The following is a 22,170-nucleotide window of genomic DNA, read 5'->3' on the forward strand; positions in this document are numbered from 1 at the left end:
AGCATTAGTACCTTTCACTGCATTCCTCAAGGACAGTTTCATCTTCTAGCACTAGAGTACCTGCTACTCCCTGCAACATTACAAATTGCAACAATACAAGGTTGTCAGCAGTTGTGAACCAAGCATAATGTCCATAAAGTAGTCTGTAGAACAAAGGCCTTAAACCCAAGGCCTGCAGGGGAAAAGATAAAATGTGTAAAACTACCACAATGATTTTGTTCAAGATTTATTGGTCATGTGCAAGACTTAAATATCCTGCATTTGAACAGATTTAAATTCTTTGTACAACAAATCAGTAGTGCAACTCGTGCAAGCATGAAATTACATTGCCCTCCAATGTTATAAACATCCATTTTAAGCAAAAGGGGGAAAAGATATGCCACTATACAGTTTTTTTTTTTTTTTTTTTTTTTTAAACATTACCACATCATTCCTGCATCAGTCTATCCTATACTGACATTTACATCATCTAAATTAAGATATTAAGAAAGTCCGTTGCTCAAACATGAAATGCATCAAGCAAAATAGACATGGACATAGAAAAGTAAAAAGATTATGCCACTGCCAAATGTTAAAGGCCATGACAACAATGACATTCCAGTTGAAAATTTCACCTCGTAAGGACTGAATTTTGCAGGGGGAAGAAAGGGGTACACATTAGACCCTCATCTGACATACTGACCACTTAACATGAACACTGCAGTTGGTTGTTTAATATAAGACGAAAATGAACTTTTAAAAAAAAGTTCAACTCATGCAAGATCACAGGTTTACAAACTCCAGTACTGGAGGAAATCCCGTGGATACATATGATGCCGGCTGGATGGCCAGGAAAGATCCTAGCAATGAAACAGATGATGCATGTGTGTACAGTGTGCTAAAGTAGCAGTGCCATGCTTCTGAAATGTGTGCTCCCAGCACACGCTCTAAGCTTATACTTTCGGCGCAATTTTTTTATTTTTTTTTTTTAAAAAGTGATTTGTCAAACTAACCCCTGAGCATTGTACTGTGTCTTTCAAAGGAATCAAAGTCTGAGCACGTCAGAACTGAAGGGAACCAATTGTCATAAAATGGAAGCTTATTTATTATACAGGGGACTAGGGGAGGGAGGAAAGCAGAAAGAAACCCACAAAGTGTTCTACCTCCTACATGTTTCCTCCCATCTCTTCCTTCACACAAGTGTCATCAGCACGGGCCTGAAGTGCGAGGCATTCAGTGGATTTCTCCTAGGAGTAATCTTTGGACAAGAATGCTGAAGGTGTGAGCACGGCACAGGGGGCATGGTAACACCAGATGGGTCGCTATGTCTTGGAAAAATGGTTGATACTCTGAGGGTGCAGCTGCTGCCACATCTGCTGTTGCCGCACCGCTAGTTGCTGAGACTGGTCAGATGAGGACAGGATGTTGATAAGTGGAGCTGTGCAGTTCGATGGGATGATCAGACCTTGAAACAGAAGAGACATCAGAAAATGAGGAGGGAAAAAAAAAGCAAATCAAAAATCTTTTTGTCAAGTGACCTCAGGGTCTCCGTGTGTGAGGTAGACCTCATATGGATATTTCTAGTCTGGTAGTCTATGTGCATAAGTAAACAGCGTATCAGATCTCACCAACAATTCGTTGTCCGTCCTCTGTTCTTAATCGCACAATCTGCATTTTCACGTTGGTTCCACTGACAGAGGCGAGAACTCCTTCAACCTTTGTCCAGACACTGAGCACAGAGCCACATAGCACATAGTACGTCCTACAGCGAAGACCCACATCACACTGAAGGCCCACAGAGGCCTTCTTACAGTTCCCTCGCCTGAAACACACAGAAAAGACCATATTAAGCAGTAGCGGCAAAACAACCAGAAAGAGTATTCTACTGCATCAATCCTCACAGAAACTGCAAAACTGTAAAAGATTGATCCAATACCAGTAAGCATGAGAGCAGGTATCAGCTGAGGAACTATATTGGTCTACCCAGTGTTGCTTGGCCTCCTCTGAAAGAACCTGAGAAGAAAAGAGTTATCAGAACAGTTATTTCAGAGACTGCTTTAAACAGTGGAGAATAAAAATACCTACTTTTTTCCACTTCTTGCGAATATCTGCATAAGTCTCCAGTTTGAGTTGCTTCCCAGTGTTTGGCCTGTACACCAGGAAAAGCCTCTTTTTGGTATTGACTTCCTTCACCAATATGGCTGTCTTCTTGTTGTTTCTAACCTAAGATCAAAGGCAACGTTAGGAAGTATTAACACCTTGAACACAGTGGTACAACACTAACCTATTCCGAGGAACAACCCGAGTTCATTCCTGCCAACAACCATGAGACTCCATGATCTTCTCTTACAGGGTGACAGTGACCTTTTATCACCTGAGTAGTACTGCACTGTCCATACTCATTTTTAATTTGCACTTTTTTTTCTAAAAAAAAAAAAAAAAAAAAGTTTAAACTTGTGGTTTTTATTTTCCCCTCCAGCCTTGTTTTGTCACTACTGTACCATGTATTCTGGTGCATGTAATTTCCTTTGGTATTAAGTTTGCCTAGTCAGTCATCTGTCAATTATCTAATCAGTTTATAATGCTCTCTAATGGTCTTAAATCTTACCTGTACATAAAAACCATCATCTGGTCCACTTTGTTCTGCCCAAATGTGGGTGACATCTTCCCAAGACATGCCCCTTTCTACGCTCACCTGCAAAAACAAAATTTTGGCAATATAATAAATATTTGCTTGTGGGGTAAACGTTTTGTAAAATCTGGTAATCTGAAAGATCCAAAGGTCTGCAGAAGCACGCACGCAATTAGTTACACTTGACATTAAAACAATGATATTGTACCGTGGACAATTCCACATGTCCCGAAGTCGAGTATCCAGGGGTTAAAAACTTCTTGGAGTCTATTTTTTTCACTTTCTCGTCACCTGATCCCAGATCTGCCAAGATGGGGGAAGAAAAATGCTTAAAATTGGAGTTCTGTTAACGCAATGCTCACAACCTGCTACACATTTAGGGGCAGTTCGATAAGCAATAATCCAGTAAATCACCAAACTGGTAAGTGATTAGTGTCCCACACACACACACAAAAAAAAAAAAAATCACCACTTGCAAACTTACCAAGAATTCCCATATCATATCTCCCGTTCTTCTTGGCATTCTGAATGACAGCCGTTAGTGTGTCCGAGAAGTACTGGAAAAGTGCATTCTGCTGCTGGACCTCCATGCCCAAAATACGGTTAAGGAATTTACCAATGTTGTTGTAATCTGTCCAAGAAACAAAAATATATATGTAAATACATTCTCGGTGAAAGGAACCTGAAAAGGCATCTCAGATACATTAAATACATTACCTTTGTCTAAAGTGAGGATTCCTGAACGATCTTCTACATTTATAAGTCCAACACCAATTAATCCATGACGGATCTCTGCAGAGGGGGGGAAAAAAAATGGGCAGACCTCAGTTACATTCCGACAAACTAGAACTTTATAATACATCAGTAGCTGTTGTCAGTACTGGTTCCATTGACCCCTTTGGCACAAGTTTGTTTCAGTTGTCTTGACTGGATTCAAAGACATACAATGTGTAAATTGAAACTGAGAATTTTCCAACTTTTACATGGAATAGGTGTTAAGCAATACCCTTTACAATAAATATATTTGTATAAAAAGATTGATTTTGTAACTAATTGAAGAATGACAACTTACATATTTAATCAGTAATGAAAAATTGCCGTTTCTTGCCTTACAAAAATATATTTTTTCATTATAGTTGATTTCATGACTAACAGATTAACTCCTCAAACATTTTTACTTGCTTTGACGCATTCTTTTACATCAGTTTGTTGCATAGTCTAGACTGACTACATTTTCAGAAGGGGGAAGAGAAGGAAAAAAAGGTTGAAGGTGAGAAGAACCAGGATTAGGATTAGCCAGGAATTGTCAAAACAAGGATAAAACAAATAATGCAATATGAAAGTTGCAGCAATACCTTTGAAGAAGTCACCCTCAAAGTTGGCAGGTGGAGAGACCAGGGGTGTGTCAAGGTTCACAATAGACTTCATCACAATCTCAAGAGCATTTCTTCCATACTGCAGAGAAGATTTGTGTAAGGAAAAGGAGAAACAAAAACAAACTGTGCTGCCGTGAGTTCACCTACTTTACCTTGTTGTCGAAATTGAATCGGCTGAGGTCTCTGGTTTCTGTGGCTCGCCTGTCTCCATGTGTAAGAGCACCCTGGACAGAAACCAAGAAATACATTATGTAACTGCCAGAATTCAACAGAATAAGTGAAAATGCATGGAAAGAGAGCACACCTACCAGGCTTTCCAGCCTTTTGGCAACAATGGAGGCAAAGCGCTGCTCCCCAGCAAGCTCAGAGATAAGGAAAACATACTCTGGGGCTGTGACCTGGTTGGACCTGTGTGTCCTACCTGTGCTCAAGAACAAAGTAGGAAGGGGAATTATATGACAGTTAAGGTTGTACATAATACTGTCTAAAACTGCAGTCTATAGAAGAAGCATTTCAAAGCCAACACCACCTGAGTAACTCTGAAACCAGAGGAGCCAACCAATGTGCTCAGTACAAAATACTGCAGAGATACAGTATGGGTAAACATATAAAGTGCTAATTTTTAACTTAAAAGTAAAATGAAATGAACCATACCAAACTGCTGAATGGCTCTGTCTGCACTCCATGGCAACTCCAAGGTCATGTGCACCCTCCTCCGTTGGTTCTTAACTCTACGGTCTGCTTGCAGAGATATACCGGAGCTGGCCGCTTCAGAAATTATGGCGATGTTCTGGATGTGGGTGCCGAAACAAGCCAGTGTTTATACAGGTTGTTTGAGTGACTTCTAAAAACATATGGATGTGGTATATCAGCAATAATTTCACTGTACCTTTTCTCCTTCCATGAACCTCTGCTTCTCAGTTAGATTAAGGATTTCTACAGGGACATCCAGTTCAGAACGAGACTCATAAGAAATGCTGCCATCATCATTGCTGACCACCCTGCCTTTGCGTCCAGTCATCTAGAAATAAGAAGTTAACAAGGCACATTGAAGGATCCTTCCCTGTTGGGATTAATGACAACTGATTTCACTTGCTTGAAAGGCCCTATGTTAACTGCTATTCACCAGGCTTCCTTGTAGTCAAATAAATGAACAGTTTATGACCTCGTGTACTATGGAGCGTATTAAGTTGTCTGAAAGCTTTCTACAGCTGCTGACAAAACAAATCCAGACACAGATAAAGTAATGTTGAGACAAGTGTCAGAAGCACAGATTGACATATGGTTGAGAAATGAGTAGTATCTGTTTTAGAGCACAAGCAGAAAAATACCATGTGAAAAGATGGCTTCTTAGATGACCCACCTCTGCTACGCTGTCAGGCCCCCCCAACTCATCAATAAGCTCGTCAAGAGTATTTGGTGGCAAATGTTCTGCCAGTTCCTCTAAATCCTCCAGCAGCTTACGCTTCATCTGCTGAGCAACCTCCACTGCATCCTGGCTTGTAACACAGCTACTGGTCTCGCTTTCCTTCTTGGCTGAAGAGACAAGAATGTCATGTTACTTTTTATTAATCTCAAGATGCTGTGGCTAACAGCATCCACATAAATAGACAAAAGTACTAACCATTGGTGGGTGCAGAACTGGACACAGTTTTACTAACAGGGGCAGTGAATGCAGGTCTTGTTGAGCCCAGACCAGAAGCCAACAAGGCACTTTGAATGGAGTCTGGATCAATACTTTTCTTCTTCTTGCTTTCTTTTTCTTTGTTTTTCTTATGTTCTTTTCTTATCAGCCAAGGGTCTGCAGAAAGATGTCCTCACATATCTCACAATACATCTTACTGGCAGCTGACACCAATTTTTTAGTAAATGCAACAGCTTGTTTAACTCATTTTGCAGCTCGTATTACTCAAATTACTTTTGAATGCTGACCACAGAAAGATGCAACTCAGTGACACATGGGCTCTACAAAGTTGATCAAAAATTCTGTACCCCCCAAAAAAAAAAATCCATCACAATTACCAGCTGGGATCAAACAGAGTAGCAGTTGGTCCTCTAGTTGTCATCTTTGTAATACTCACCGTCTTCCTCATCCTCACTAGACTCATCCCTGAAAGGGTTGAAGTCATCTTCATCCCCTGAGCTGACAGACTTGAAGCTGTTGTCATCACTGTCTGCATCCTTTTCTGAAGGCTCAGAGTCACTGCCGCTTTCTTCAGAGCTACTTCCAGAAAGTCCACCTGAAATACGCGGCTTCTTCATACTCTTCCTTCCATCTTGGCCTAGAAGATGTCAGGAATGCACAGTTAAAGAGATTTGTGTATATATCTTTCAGTGAGTAGTAAATGGGACTGATGTGCATACAGCTTCATGTTACCATGTCTCTTTATGTCAAGTTTTACTTGTTTGACTTTGACCTGTCAAACTCCAGCTACAAAAGTCCACTATAACTAATAGAGAATATTAATCAAACCCCTTTTTTTTTGGGGGGGGGGGGGGGGGGGTTGGTGGATATTCCATGTGTAGCCACTTATGGAACAGCAACTCAAGCTATATTGAAGGACTAAATACATTTTCTTCTGGAAACAATTTGAAAAACATTTGAATTTAGCTCTTGCTTTTATCCAGAGAAATTTATAATGTTCTGCTACTTACAGGTATTACTCATTTATACAAGTGGGTAATTTTTTTTATTCAGTTAGGGGAAAAACCAAGCTAAAAGTAGTACAGCAGGAGATGACACTCCTATTAGGGTCCTTCAAGAGGAGAGCAGCAGCTGTAACCACTAGGATACCTTTCAGTACCAGTGGTAACAGGTATTTACATTAATCAACCTTGATAAATGATGATTAAGTACAGGGAAAGTATATGTAATTTTTAAATAAATTTGACAAAGTTACCGAAGGAAAATTAAACAGCTTATCTTCAGATATCACATCAAACATTTGGTTTATAACAAATTACGGGAAAACCTCTATTAGTGGTTTAACATCATTGAAACTTGTACGCCTGTAAACAGGTCTATTAAGAATAAAGATGTGAGCTAATTCTTTTGAAATAACGGCAGATGAGAACCAGTGGGTACAGTTACAGGAGCCTGTGATCGCACCAGAATTAGGTACCTATTCAGGTTACAACATGAATGTACAAAGGGTAATGGAAGCCAAGAGAGGTATGTTAATTGATTTCATTAAAAGGTATTTTCAATTAACAGAAAAAGAGCTGTTGGTTCATTTTTTCTGGCCAGCTAATTCATATGTCTTAAAAAAAAAAAAAAAAAGCTGCACAGACTGCCTGTACTCACACATTTACAGTTTTCATTTTACAGATGCTTTTGTACACTTGCACAGCCCTGTTTAAGCTATGGTGTAAAATAAAAGCCAGTGGTGAGTGGGGTATAGAGGTGTATACACTGTGCATTTTAGGCACTGCATCTGCAAACTACAGTGTCACACAGAACTGATTAAGTTTGGAAAAAAACAGATACAAATGAGAAAAATTAAGGGAAAATGTATCAATATTTTAATGTTACCGTTTCATTTCAAGTTGGTGCTTAAAAGTATTACATGGCTGTTTGGATAAACTTGATCATATTTAAAAAATGTAGGGGTTGCCACAAGAAAGATCAGGGTGTATTGAGAGAAAGTAGTCCAACCTTTCCGCTTCTTTCCCTTTTGGTCCGTGGCAGCACTATCGTTGGGCGAAGGCGTTTTCTTGGCAGACAGATCAATGCCAAGCAAACTGAAGAGTTTCTGCCTGTCAGGGGCAGGAAAGTGCTTCTCCACCAGAGACTGCATCACACCCCTGTCACAAAATGAAGAGACGGTCAGTTTATTAAAAAAAAAAAAAAAAAAAGCGCCTCAACACACAACATGAAACATCAAGTCTAAATATCAAACTAATGTTCCTACTGTAAACCTAAACATGAAGATACTCTCCCAAGGTAGCTCTACACTTGACCAATCAAGAAATCTTACTCCACCAATTCTGATGGAAGTCAGGAAATACTTCAGTTAACCATGTATTCTAACCACTTCACTGTAAAAATACATTCAAAAATAGTGATGGCACTTCATTATACTAACAAAGCTGTTCCAGCAAGACAGGAGGGAAGGGGGAAAAACCCACAAACGTACTTGGCTGTAGACACAAAGTCATTGAGTTCACCACCACCCTCCTCCAGAGCTTCCAGTGTCCGAGCTTCTCCTGTTGACTGGAGTCCTATGACCACACACTGCAGAATGTCCAGCCATCAGTGCAATGGTTTTAACAGAGCAATCAAACAAAAACTGACAGAAAGGGGAGGTGACTTTACCTTTCCATTTTTGACCTCTTCCCGTGCAAGCTGGACAACTCTGCGGACCTTGGAAGCAATGCACAGGTACTTGAAGAAGCGCTGGTGGGCTGACCAGAACTGGCCCCACATTGACTTCTTCATGCGCTGCTCTGCATCCATAAGGTTGGCTGCCTGCTGGAACTTTTCACGTGCACTTACCCACTAGAACAACATGGCACAAACAAACTCAAACTTTTTCAACCATTCATTTGTCTAATATCAGCAGTTAAAGATTAAGACTATGCTTCCATAAGTACTGTTTTCATTTCTACTTGCACTGAAAGTTTTTTTTTTTTTTTTTTTTTTTTTAAAAAAGTGCATCCTGCTTTATAATTTACCCTTCCCAAGCCATCTTTCTTCAATCTTTTTGAAAATGAGTGCAGAACTAAACCACATATAATCAAATCTAGCCACTATTTCAGACAAGACAGCTTAAAAATTGTTCACAGTAAACACACACTGGCACACTATACACTCAAAATCATCAAGTCATACTATTTCACTGAAAACTTCAAAGTTGTAATAATTACCAGTCGAACAGCCTTATTATACATCCTGATGTAGTCATCTGTCAAAGGGACTTCTTCAATCTTGAAAGTCACCCCAGCAAAGCTCAGCTGCCTAGCGATGTACATTCCTCGCAGCTTCATATCCATGGCAACAATCTCCATGGCACCCACTCCCCTTAAATGAACAAAATGCTATTTCAGTTGAAGCCCTTTCATCTGGTACGTTTAAAGTTATATGCTCAAGTCAAACATCAGAATGAGGAAATTGTGCAAATTATGTAATTTTATTCCTAAGAATAAGAACAGATTCTCACACAGGAGTTCAGAGAAAGCATCAGACAAGACACCTTGATGGGAATATATTTTACTGGTTATCCTAGCCATTTCAAAGGCAACTTTTGTGTATAACAGCAAGATTATTTAACATTTACTGAAAGTTTCACACTTGTTTATAAGCATAATTCTGTAATAATTAAATCATGGGACGTTCAAGTCACTGTCACCTGTAAGGAGGTGCCAGGGAACACCCCTCACCTACTTGTTACCCTCTCCCTTTACATGATAGGCCAGGTGTCGATTGCAGGGAGTTCCACTTCTCACCTGCGCTCCACAGCTTGGATGAAATTGCTGAATTCTTTGAATGGGGTCCCCTCCCCCCAGATACCCAGGCGATTCATGTAGGCCATGTTCCGAGGCTCTGAAGCACCTGTACACAATCAAGGTCAATTTTTTCCCCATGATCTCCCAAAAGCAATAAATACAGAATACATTGCTATATACCTGCACAGCAGTATTTTCACAGAAAGAATTCATACCAACAAATCCTGATGTGTTGGTATAGAATAGACCCAGTTTGTACAGGCGGTCCTCAACTTCTAATGGGGTGCCATTCCAATAACCTTGTCATACACTGACTTCACCAGAATTCACAAATGCCTTTATACTTTATTACAGACTATAAAGATATATAAACAATTAACATGCATGATTGCTGTTATGTAAAAAGACAGTTTTTCACTAAATGTATCATCATCTAGCCTTTCCTTTTCAGTACCACTAGCACTCACCTTTTCACTTCCTAGCCATTTTAAATAAAAAGTATACTGAAAGGAATCACAAGGGAAATGTTTTGCAAACAAAACGAAATTACTGCTAGATGCCAAACAATGACAGGGACCCACAACACAGCACATTTGGTCCCTTGCCATAGCACGGCCAGCTGATGTTACTGTCATTATTTAAATAATACGATCACAATGGGATTCAAAATAATACAAGATTAATGAAACCCTAAATCAACTATTACCTGTTCATTCCAGCACCGAAACAAAGTATGACCAAATCACACAGAGATCAAAGGGAAACTGGCATACCTGTGGCACTGGCATACACCACTCGTGCTTTTGGCAAATTGTTCTGCAATTCCAGTACTGCCAAGCCAGTCTTGGTGGGTTTGGATGACCCAATAGGACAAACATTCTTTGCCTTGTGACATTCATCAAACACAATCTAAAGCCTTGGTCAAGGAATGTTTCTAGTGAGTGGGCTAATAAATTGAATCATAGCATCTACATAAACGTGAGTCAGTAAGTTCTAGACTGACCACACAGTGTTTTGCCGCACTTGCCAACGGCATGCAACCACAGCAACATCAGAGAGCAGCCAATCCTAAAAACTGATTGTACCACAAAATTTTCTACAATTACTGAATAAAGTAATTAGTAGTAATTACAATAAAAAAGAATCCCAAAATTCTTAATGTTCCTAAAGACAAGGATACGACTCCATCAAAGTCTGACCCACACCAATGGAGTAACTGTTTGAACCTAGTCTTGTACTTTCCCCCAGACTGGCTTTCTCCAATGAGGGAGGAATATGTTGCAAAGATCACTCCTTTCTTCACACTTCCATTGTGCTTGGATGATATTTTTCCATATTTAAACTAGGGAAGGATAAAGATGACAATGAGAAAAACTAGACAATGGGAAGCAGATTCAGGTCACAGAACATGTACACAAAAAACACACTGACATTCACACCTGGCATTTACCTTGTTCAGAGAATGGACTTGGATGTTTTTTGCTCCAATATCTCGTAGATCCCGCTCAGCATCATACTTTAAATCATTAGACACACTAAACCTAAAGGAAAAAAGTTAAAGTGCGAGATGAAATCTACGTTCGAGTAGGAGTATGATATCTACAAAGCCTACAGAAAGCCAAAAGCCTTCCCATAAGAGGACAGGAAGTTTCTCACCACAGTGACCTCTTCCTGCCAAGGAGGTAGTTTTCATATATGATCCCAGCAATGGTCCTCCCCTTCCCGACTCCAGCACCATCTCCTATCAAGTATGCTGCTCTGTCTCCGTTTGGAAGGAATGTCTCATGTTGCTAAATATAGTACAGTAATCAGAACGGTGACTCCATGTCCACAGTGATAAACTAAATACATGTACAAGCAATGATGTTCGCAACCAATTCTTCCATGACCTTACCTGGGCAGCATAGGTGATGGCCTCCAGCTGTAGAGCTGACAGCCATCCTCGGTCTATGGTCTCCTCTGGGATGGAGAGGCGGTACCACACATCAGGTGGGGAAACACTGGATAGCGAGCTCGTCTCCACAACGGGATCAGGATGCCGTAGGCCTATTTTCACTAGAGGGAGGTGTTGAGAAACCATAAGGCCTTGCAGCCTCCTCCTTACTGTTTACATACATATATCAGCACAAATTTTTAGAACATTCACTCTTATCAGTGACATTAACATCCAGTACATTTCAATTCATGTATGACACAAACTTTGTTCCATTCATTTGTACTGCAGGGGCACTTTTCTATATTTGTGCCATGTCTGTATTGTCAATGTGCACAGAAACCCTTTTCATAACCCTTACATTTCATAGGCATGTACTCAGCATACGTCTCAGCATGAGCCAGCTCTTCCTCCTCCTCTTCCTCAGGCTCATCCTCCTCTTTAATTCCCTGTACCTTCTGGGGGGGGGGGAGGGGGGGAGGAAAAAAAAAAAAAAAAAAAAAAAAAAAAAAAAAACTTTCAAATCTGAGAAATTTTTTAGAATTCAAAATTTACATGTTTCAAGCAATAAAAACCCATCCATCTTTCTACTGGTTATTCAAATGGAAACAAACATGCAGACCGCTTTACTACTGCAGCACAACTGAGGTTACATAAAAGTTTTTACATAACAGACAGAGCTCCAAGGTGGCTGTCTTCCTAAGGGAGCCAAAGCTGGCGCTCAGACTCACGTTTGTGGGAGAAAAGCTCCTCATTTTAACATCATCGTTGACCCAGATCCTTGCCACGTCTTTACTGGTCACCTCCTTCTTCAACCCATTGTTTAAATCAGCTAAAAGCAAAAGGTGAAACGGGTGATGCAACCAAAAAGCAGTCCACAGCACCCACCACTCTGTGAGCTTTCCTTCCTATAAACCATAATGCACAAAGAAAATATACACACCTGAAATAACTAACATTTTCACTACAGTTCCCATAAAACCAAGAGATTTTTCCTGCCCACTTGTGAGGTTTGAAAAGTACGTGCCCAGCAAGGTGTGAAAATCTGTACCTCTGTGAGCTCCACCACCAATATGCTAATGCCTTCCCTACCTGATTTACCAACCATCCTTGAAGAGACCAAAATTATTTCTGCAGAGGGAAGGAAGGAACTGGATTGGCCTTGTAAGTAACAACTATTAAAATGAGCCTGCATTTTAATTACAAAAAAAAAAAAAAAAAAAAAAAAAAAAAAAAAAAAAAAAAAATATTTCAGTTACAGTCACCTGGCTGGAGATGTTTTCAAAATTCTTTCAAAATTTGAATTTGTGATATAAAGAATGCTTATGTATGGGGGATGAGAAATGTTTTAAAAAAACTCATGGAATGTATGAAGAAAGGTTTGACTGAGGACAAAGTGTATAAGAGTATAAATGGCAGAAGCATCCTTTGAAACTACACTTTAGAATTTGAATACATGACAAGACCCACACACACACAGAATCAGAAACCGTTTGTCCCGAGCTGGGTTGTGGTGAGCTGGTGCCTAACTCTGCAACACAGGGCGCAAGGCTGGGGGGGAGGGAGACACACCCAGGATGGGATGCCAGTCCGCCGCAAGGCACCCCAAGCAGGACTCGGACCTCAGACTCACCAGAGAGTGGGACTCGGCCAAGCCCGCTGCGCCACCACGCCAATGAGACCACCAGTGAAATTACACAAACTTCCTTACTTAAACATGACCAGAATTAAAGCTGATGCACCACTATTGATATGCATCAGAGCAAATTTAAAACAATCAAGATCTGCTAAGGTAGTCAAAAGCATCGAACTGCAGAGTAAGCACCACTGGGACTCTAAGTAAGCCACCAAGGACAGGTGACAAAGATATATACCTTTTAGTTTCATTCCAATTGAATGACATTTTAGTAAACCATATGTAACCATGCTACAATCAGCACAAATGTGGAACACTAAGAATAGATACTGCCAAGATTAACCAAACTTACTGGTAGCTGTTGCGACTGGCTGGGCAATATTAGGAGGTGGTTTCAGCTTCATAAGCTCTTCCAAGCTGCTTGTCTTCAGTAAGTCTTTCAGCTGGATCTGGTCTTTGGTTGGTTGGACCACCTCACACATGGTCGTGGTGGGGTTAGCTCGCGTAGTGGGGGTGGTATGGACCAACTTAGCCACTGTTATAGTCTGTCTGGATGTGGCACTGCTGCCAGCAGAAGGCTTGGTCACAACTATAGTTCCCAGTGAGGGGAGCTGATTCAACTGGTTCAGGACAAACGTGGTGGTCGATGGCTGAGGTTTCTGTAAGTGTTCAGGGAACAATGGAGGATGATGGGGATGAAAGGCATTAACTCTGGAAGCCACAGGAAAATACTACAAACCAAAATATTTGATTACCCACAGACAGATTCACTATGTGATTAACCTAAAATACAACTATTTGTTAGAAAGGCTGATTAGTACCTGTTTATGCAACAGAAGTGAGAAAATATTAAGGATAAAAAAATGTAATGTCACATTACAGTACACCACTGACTTATTTATAATGAAAATCAACCTAAAACCAAATTCTACAACAGCAGTAGTCCACGCATAGACCCTTTGTTAGACAATTCACGGGAAAGACATTTTTAAATCATTTCCCACATGAAGTAAAAAATGGAGAATGTCATTTACATTACACTACAAATTTGCTGTTACAATGAATGTCAACCTTCCATAAAAAGAAAAGCTTACACACAAATAAAAGCTTTCACAAAGAGAATTTGCAAAATGCTATTTGATGAAATTAGGTATTTCCAAAATGTAATACTGCATAATAAACATTTTATTACTTCCCACCAGCTTCAAGACTTACTGCTGGCTCCCTAGGATGAAAAATATTAATTATAATTAACTGATAATCACAGACTAGATGCTCACAGTCAGTATTTCAGGAAGAGAAAAGAGTATCACATTCACCATTTATACAAAAACAAACCTTCAGCGTATGTCTAGATAAACCCACAAAAAAATGTGTATTCTTTTAAGAATAGAGCATCCCTAACCTATAAGCTGTAAGAATCATTTCACATGACTTACATTACTAACATGGTACACATCACTACTGCTACTAAGTAGCAAGACAAACCATCTGTCTTGATTGAAGAGTCAATGAGAAATTTAAACTTTTCCTTTCCTGCGAAAACCACTTCAAGGGACAACCAGTGCATCTCAGTATGGCTCCAGGATGAAGTTACTTTTTTCTAATTTTTTATAATGAAAACTGAAGTAACTGCAGACAATCAAAATATATAAATACAGAAACAAACATAAGGCTCCTAAATAACCCATCTAACCCATTTGTGCATTTACAATTAAGCACAGACACAATATAGTATGTTTCAAGGATACTGGTGTCAATTTTACATTCCAGCTCACACAGAACATTTAGTGCCAAAGCCAGACCTACCCTAACTGTGACTGTGGGAGTGGGGACCACGGAAGAAACAGCAGGATCCTGCCTCACCACTCCAACTGTCTCTGTCCCCACACCGATATCCAGGGCACTTATTGGAACAGACTTCAGGTGAGATAAAAAAAAAAAAAAAAAAAAAAAAAAGGGGGGGGGGGGGGGGGTGATTCTTCAAACATCTCCAGCAGAGGTTCTTCAAGCTACCGTGTCAGATTTTTGGTCCCACAGAAAGTTCCTCAGTGCTCATAACCCCAAAAAACTAAGGGATGTTAAAAACTTATTATAGGAATACTTATAGAGAGAAATCACTGGAGTACAAATGCAGAGCTTCATCTGAACTTTCCAAACCACAAATGTGCCACTTTACCTCCTGTTGCACCGTAGCAGGTTGAGCTGCATCCACTCCGCTGATGTCAAACAGATCATTTGGACTGATCCCACTCTCACTCAGGGCAGCAAGTAGCAAGTCCTGTCCAGGGTCCATTTCTGCAGCAGCAGAAAAAACAAGTACACCCATTTAGAAAATGCTTCTCTCAAAGTAAACAGAAAAGCATTTAGCCAACAGATACAAAGATACACATGCAGGTATGTGATCCTCTATATAGAGAATCAGTGCAATACAGGACATTTCATCAGAATGCCTTACACAAGTAGCTGCATGAAGAAGTGTCAATTTTTTTAAAGAGACTTTAGCGAAAGTTTACGAAGCAGGTGTTAAAGGTGTGTTTTGAGACCATTCTTGAATATTAAGATGGAATCGGCAGTTGAGCGTGACAAAGAGGTCAGCCCCACATTGGACCCCGAACTGAAAAACTGTGCTTTTGAAACGTTATGTCATAACACAAACATCAATCATTCATAAAGAAAATAGAAGGGGGACACAGCCGTGTCCATGTGTGCGCACAGCTACATAAAGTCATATAATAATAAAGTCGGGCGGCACAGCGCTGCTGTCTCACAACCCATGAGCGGTGCGAGAGGATGTGGGTTTGATCCCCGCTCAGTCTGTGTGGAGTTCGCATGATCTCCCCGTGTCTGCATGGGTTTCCTCCGGGTGCTCTGGTTTCCTCCCACAGTTCATAGACATGCTGTTCAAGTTAACCCACTGTATGAGAGTGACAGTTTGTATGTGTTCCACTGATGTATGGACGAGTGACCCATTCTAAGTAGTGTATCTAGCAGTAAGTCACCCTGGTGAATATAAGGTATGGGGCTGATAACACTACATAGAGTTCATTGTAAGTCGCTTTGGAGAAAAGCGTCTGCTAAATAAATGCAAGTCAACCCACTGTGTTAATTATCCGAGCAACGCTTACATCATTATATAAAAATAAGACAATCAATACCCATTTCAGGATATCCTGTTACTCGCTTAACATAAGAGTCGCTTTAGAGACTGCAGAGAAAGGAACAGCGTGCACTATCACTATGGCTGGAGCGCAGAGCGGCGCGTTTAGCAAAGGTCATCTGCAGAGCCACAACTTAGTGCTCCGCTCCTCTCCAACACGTGTTCGCACGCAAAACTTCCGGGTTTCAGTAGCACAACACACTTCAACGCATCAACTGGACAACATTCCACATCACATGAAGGCCGTCGGAACACATTTTATAAACTTCGCCTGTAAAATGGCAGGAAAAGTGCCTGCGCGATTCGAGTAGAGCCTCAACCCGCACGCACTGACTGGGAAGCTAGCTAGGATGCGCTCGGTAACCAGGGACTAAAAAGTTAACAAAACACACGTATCGCGCCGTTTTAAAAACCTGGCTGAAATAACGAAATACTCTTGACAGAGATGCAAACTACAACGTCACCCGAAAAACAATACCATGGCATTTAGCTTTCAATATCGACGTATCCCTCACAACCTCGCCGCGCTAGCACTCAAGAAATCAACTAGCGTAGCGTCGCCTAAACATAAGAGTCCAGTGTGATTATGAGGACTAGCGTGATAAAGCAGACATTTTATGAAAATAGGCTGAATAAACAAACCGTCTTCCAGCCCGGTGATATCAATGAAAACATTTTTTTAAGTTTCGTTTCTTCATCATCCTGTGTTAATCCCGAAGGAAATAGCGTTCACGAGAAAGCACAGAGAATAAGATATTTTAAAGATGATATTATTGAGAAATGTTTAAAGGGGCTTTGTGACATTTTTTTTGGCGCTTTTGGGAACACGAAGCAGAGGAGCGGCGCCCCACTATCCGCCGCAATGCCTCATTCTGCTCGGTCACCTCGGAGCTACCACGCACAGCCGCACGAAACAAACTAAGCTCGCACTTTCGGGATTGCTAGAGACAGTTAGCAGCAACACTCACGCAACCGATAGCAAAACCAACCGATTCCTAAAAATGTGGGGAGTATTTTCGACGTTTCCGATCCAGCCTGCAGTACTTACTGCTCAACTTTCGAGGCTTTAGCACTAAGGCTTGGAGGCCGCCGCCGCTGCTCTCTCGATCCGCCGCTTTCTACCCGACCGTCGCCATCTTTCCCCAACGACCGGGGGCCGCGTGCAGGTCACGTGACAACCCACACCCGAAGGCAGAGATTCTCAGAAACGGTTTTATCCGGGTAGAACCGTGTAAACCAGGTCCAGAGCAATAGTAACGAAGCCGGAGATACACTATGTATGCCGGTTCATATGACGCTACCATTTCTGGTACATCTATCATATTCTAAACAGATCGCAGAATCAGAGAAGTAAGCTTTATTCACGTGACCAACGGCGCCCTTTACAGGAAATGACGACAAATTTCCGTAGACGCAAATAATGACATCGCTAAGTAGTTACAGGTTCCATATTGGGAAGGTCAAATTTCAGAACGTTGCCAGGCGTTACACGATAAACAAGCTGATGTGTGTCCACATATTCGTGTATAACTCCGTTAAGTACCGCTTATACTCTCTTTAGGCCCTGTGTTCCTGAACAGTCTTGGGACTTCGAACAATCCAGACGTTGTGGTTATTAATGCAAACCTGACCAGAGATACCATCTCAAAACTATATTACTGTGTTCTACTGAATTCTTTTACAGAAAACACTGATAAATAGAAATCTGTCCAAGTGATGAAAAGTACTTAGAACAGAGAGGCAGCAGCAGTAATCACCTCAGTTCATGCTCCTTAGTACAGCTTAAGTCATCCATCCATCCATCCATCCACCCACTTTCAGTAACTCTTTGTCTTGATCAGGGTCGTGGTGCTCTGGAGTCACTGGACACAAGGCTGAGTGGGGTACACCCCGGATGGGAACAAGCTTAAGTCATGTTTTTTATCTTTATCCATTCAGCTGATACTTTTCTCCAAAGTAAATTAAAGTGCTTAGCTATTTACCTACATTTGCATGTATTCCTTTAGCAGACGTTTTCCTCCAAAGCGACTTCCAACAAACTCTTGGTGGTGTTACCATTCTACACTTTATGCACCATGGTGACTTACAATGCTAGTACTGTACACTACTTACAATGGGTCACTCATCCATACATCAGTGGAACACACTCTGAGTGAACCTAAACAGCATGTCTTTGGACTGTGAGAAGAAACTGGAACACCCAAAGAAAACCCACGCAGACATGGGAAGAGCATGCAAACTCCACACAGACTGAGCAGGGATCAAACCCATGTCCTCTCGCACCACCCAAGTGCTGTGAGACAGCAGTGCTACTCACTGTGCCACCCTGCCATCGTATACATATAGAGTTAGGTAATTTTACTGGACAATTAGAGAAAAAAACAGGGTACATACCTTGTGCAAGGGTATTACAGAAGAGGAATTATAAAAATATAAAACATTATTGCGAATACTTTTTGATTTTCCCTCAGAAATAAGACCAGATCTCGGGTCATTAAGAAGAAAGGACATTGCAATAGACCGGACTTGTTAGCAACACAGAAAAATTTGTCAAAGTGAGAGCAATTTCATTTGAAAAACCACACAGCGGCAAAGATCCTGGAGAGATCATTTATATTCTAAGAACAAAGAAAAGATACAAGAGAGTCAAAAGTTATAGAACAATTTTTTCCATTTCACAGTCAAAAAAGGTTATGTTCATAGTCATTCAAGCTAGACTGCAGCCATTTGTGCAAAGAGAATTGCTTGATGTACAAGCCAGATTCAGAGAGGACATGGAACAACAGACCTTTGCAGGTGTGCAACGATTCATCAGAAGTGTCAGACAATATTAAAAAGAGCTCCTTGTGTTTTTATTGATTACAGGAATGTTTTAGAAAATGTGGACCATGTTAAAATGTGGAAAGTACAGTGCCTTCATAAAGTATTCAGACCCTTTCACTTAATTCTTTGTTTTGTGCATTGTATTTTGTGTTAGTGGGTTGGACCACAGTCCTGCTGTCCGGTGGGTCTGGGGTTCAAGTCCCGCTTGGGGTGCCTTGCGACGGACTGGCGTCCCGTCCTGGGTGTGTCCCCTCCCCCTCTGGCCTTACGCCCTGTGTTGCCGGGTTAGGCTCCGGTTCCCCGTGACCCTGTATGGGACAAGCGGTTCTGAAAATGTGTGTGTGTGTGTGTGTGTGTATTTTGTGTTACGAGGATTGTCGCTGCAGTTTGTTGTGATAACGGTAAGTTTATTTGTTGCTACCACTATATCCTGACGTGCATTCTTCTTGTGTAGTTGTACGGTTAGATAGAAGCAATCAGCTGTGTGTTGGTGCAGTTGTTGGTTGTATTTATTTATTAATTTACTTATTTAGGTGAATTTAGATGAATTTGTTAGGCTGCATGCAAAGGTAAAAATACTGTGTTCCATTTTGTGGAGTGGGCGTGACTTTATCGACTCGATTAATCACGTCTGTTTGTTTTGGTTTCCATTGTCGGAGTAGTTTTGATTTTGATTAGGACTCTCAGCTGACGTACATTAGCCTGGTTGAAATAGCAGCTGGTGACCCGTAGCAGCAGCATCTTGGTGCGAAGACTCGGGGTGCAAAGACAAGGGAGTCTACCTGCGGGAGTTTGCTGCCACTCTGTAAATTCTGCCATAACCATTGTGCTCTGCAAGGGATCATGCGTCAAACATGTTGAACATCAAAGTTGTCTACGGTAATCAAAATGTGTGACACCGACATCAGAAACTCAGATGCTCCCGCTGCTACAGTAACCTGGTTTATCCTCTTTTGTCAATCCCTCCATCCTGTCTCAATCTCTCCATGGGATTCTGGAACTGCCAGTCTGCTGTGAGGAAGGCTGACTTCATACCAGTCTATGCCTCCCATCTCCCACTGGACCTCCTGGCCCTCACCGAAACCTGAATTACCCCAGACAACACAGCACACCCATAGCCCTCTCCACTAACTACTCTTTCTCCCACACCCCCTGTCCCTCTGACAGAGGTGAAGGCACAGGCCTGCTCATCTCTCCCTGGTGGGAATATTCTGTTCTCTCTCTCCAACTGCATGACCTGTCCTCCTTTGAATTGCATGTTGTCTCTATCACTGCCCCAATCATTCTTGTTCTAGTTGTTCTGTACGCCCCCCTAGTCCTCCCGGCCGCTTATTGGATGACATCGACATCTTGTTGAGCTCTCTCCAAGGGGACAACACTCCATTCATTCTCCTAGGTGACTTCAACCTGCATGCATAAATGTCCTTGACAACTGGCCTTTTGCCGCTCCTGCAGTTCTTTGACTTCTCCTTGTCCCAGTCCCCTGCCATTCACAAAGCTGGCAATCGTCTTGACCTTGTCTTCTCCTTCAGCTGTGGCTGTCCTGTCCTCTCTCTTACTCCGCTGCATCTCTCCAATCATTTTTTCATCTCTCTCCAACCATGCCTCCCCACTAATCCCTCTCCTTCTTCTCCACCCATTGTCACCTTCCGCCGTAACATAAATTCTCTCTCGCCTTCCTGCCTTGCCTCTGCTACACTGTCTGCTCTCCCTTTTACTGCACAATTCTCAGCTCTATCAACAGACAGTGCTACTAACATTTTCCTTTCTGCCCTATCTTCCTCTCTTGACTCTCTCTGTCCACTATCTTCTAGATCAGCACATCCCAGTGCCACCCCATGGCTGACTGATACATTATGTATTAACAGGGCCAAACTCTGGGTTGCAGAGCGACCATGGCAAAAATCCAAGACTTGCATGGACCTGAATGTCTACAAACAACTCTTAGCTACTTTTCACTCTGTCTCCTCAGCTAAAACAACCTTCTTCCACAACAAAATGCAGTCTGCAACTAAAAAAATCACACACTCTTCGTTACCTTCTCATCCCTACTGTGTCCTCTGCCACCCCCTCCTCCTTTTCTCACTGCTGATGATTTTGCTTTGTTTTTCAGAGACAGTCAATGCAATCACAGACAAGTTCTTAGCATCATCCTGCCCTGTTTCTGCTGGACTTCCCTGCAAAGCCATGCTCTCTGAATTCAACACACTCCCAGAATCTGAAATCTCTGACCTCCTGATATCACACGGAGCCACCATTTCCTTGCTAGATCCAATCCCATCGTCACTCCTACAGACCATCTTCCCACAACTCTCCACCTTCATCTCTATGATCATCAACTCTTCGCTCTCCTCTGGTTGCTTCCCATCTGCCTTCAAAACTGCTCTAATTTCACCTCTGGTAAATAAACCCTTTCTGGATCCTAACTCAAGTTTAAAACTACAGGCCAGTCTCCCTCCTGTCCGTTCCGTCTGAAACTCTAGAACAAGCAGCCTGTGATCATCTATCTGAATTCCTCACTCGGAACCATCTCTTCGATGGATATCAGTCTGGATTCAAAGTTGGTTGCTCCACGGAGACAGTGCTCCTGGCAGTGTGTGATGCTCTCCAGTCAGCTAAAGTGGCCTCCCTCTCCTCGGTCCTCATCCTCCTTGACCTGTCTGCAGCATCTGACAGCGTCAACCACCAGATTCTGCTTTCTCTCTTAATCAGCTTGGGATCAAAGGAATGGCACTAAGATGGTTTGAGTCCTACCTATCTGACAGATCCTATCAAGTGGTTTGGCGGAGCTCCCTTTCTCCTCTGCCTCTCTCAACCGGTGTCCCACAGGGCTCGGTACTAGGTCCTCTTCTCAATCTACACCTCCTCCCTTGGCCCAGTCATAGCCTCCCATGGATTCAAATACCACAGCTACGTTGATGATACCCAGCTCTTCCTCTCCTTTCCACCCGGAGCATCAGCCATTTCTGTGTGCATTGCTGCCTGCCTGTTGGACATCTCTGCATGGATGTCTGATCACCACCTACAACTCAACCTCTCCAAAGCAGAGATCCAACACCTCCCAGTTGGCCTGTCTTCCTGTCACAATCTCTCGATCAAATTGTACAACTCGTTCATTTTGCCTGCCTCCTCGGCTAAGAGTCTGGGAGCGATGATCCACTCAAGTCTCTTTCTCTCAGCACATCA

The 22,170-nt window shown here is 41.8% G+C and overlaps 1 protein-coding gene across 2 annotated transcripts; it reads right to left on the reverse strand.

The window, feature by feature from the left end:
* Positions 1-210: 210 nt before the first annotated feature.
* Positions 211-17,535, reverse strand: sbno1 (strawberry notch homolog 1 (Drosophila)). Of its 2 annotated transcripts, XM_018752984.2 has the most exons (32): positions 17,210-17,535; positions 15,181-15,299; positions 14,811-14,921; positions 13,354-13,660; positions 12,097-12,197; positions 11,727-11,823; positions 11,327-11,487; positions 11,089-11,222; positions 10,883-10,973; positions 10,613-10,774; positions 10,206-10,341; positions 9,433-9,538; positions 8,854-9,007; positions 8,303-8,485; positions 8,124-8,221; positions 7,643-7,791; positions 6,069-6,269; positions 5,612-5,788; positions 5,351-5,523; positions 4,877-5,008; positions 4,642-4,777; positions 4,296-4,408; positions 4,140-4,211; positions 3,967-4,066; positions 3,329-3,403; positions 3,096-3,242; positions 2,820-2,914; positions 2,588-2,674; positions 2,065-2,202; positions 1,916-1,992; positions 1,608-1,801; positions 211-1,444 (listed from the first exon to the last, which is right to left on the reverse strand). In XM_018752984.2, exons 2-32 carry the CDS (start codon positions 15,295-15,297, stop codon positions 1,302-1,304), a joined length of 4,167 nt encoding a protein of 1,388 aa, XP_018608500.2. In that variant the 5' UTR covers positions 15,298-15,299; positions 17,210-17,535; the 3' UTR covers positions 211-1,301. The 2 variants fall into 2 exon arrangements, with proteins under 2 accessions (XP_018608500.2, XP_018608501.2); XM_018752985.2 differs by lacking the exon at positions 14,811-14,921.
* Between the last annotated feature and the right edge of the window lie 4,635 nt (positions 17,536-22,170).

The sequence above is a fragment of the Scleropages formosus genome, chromosome 1 (assembly GCF_900964775.1).
Source record: "Scleropages formosus chromosome 1, fSclFor1.1, whole genome shotgun sequence".
Lineage (NCBI taxonomy): Eukaryota > Metazoa > Chordata > Actinopteri > Osteoglossiformes > Osteoglossidae > Scleropages > Scleropages formosus.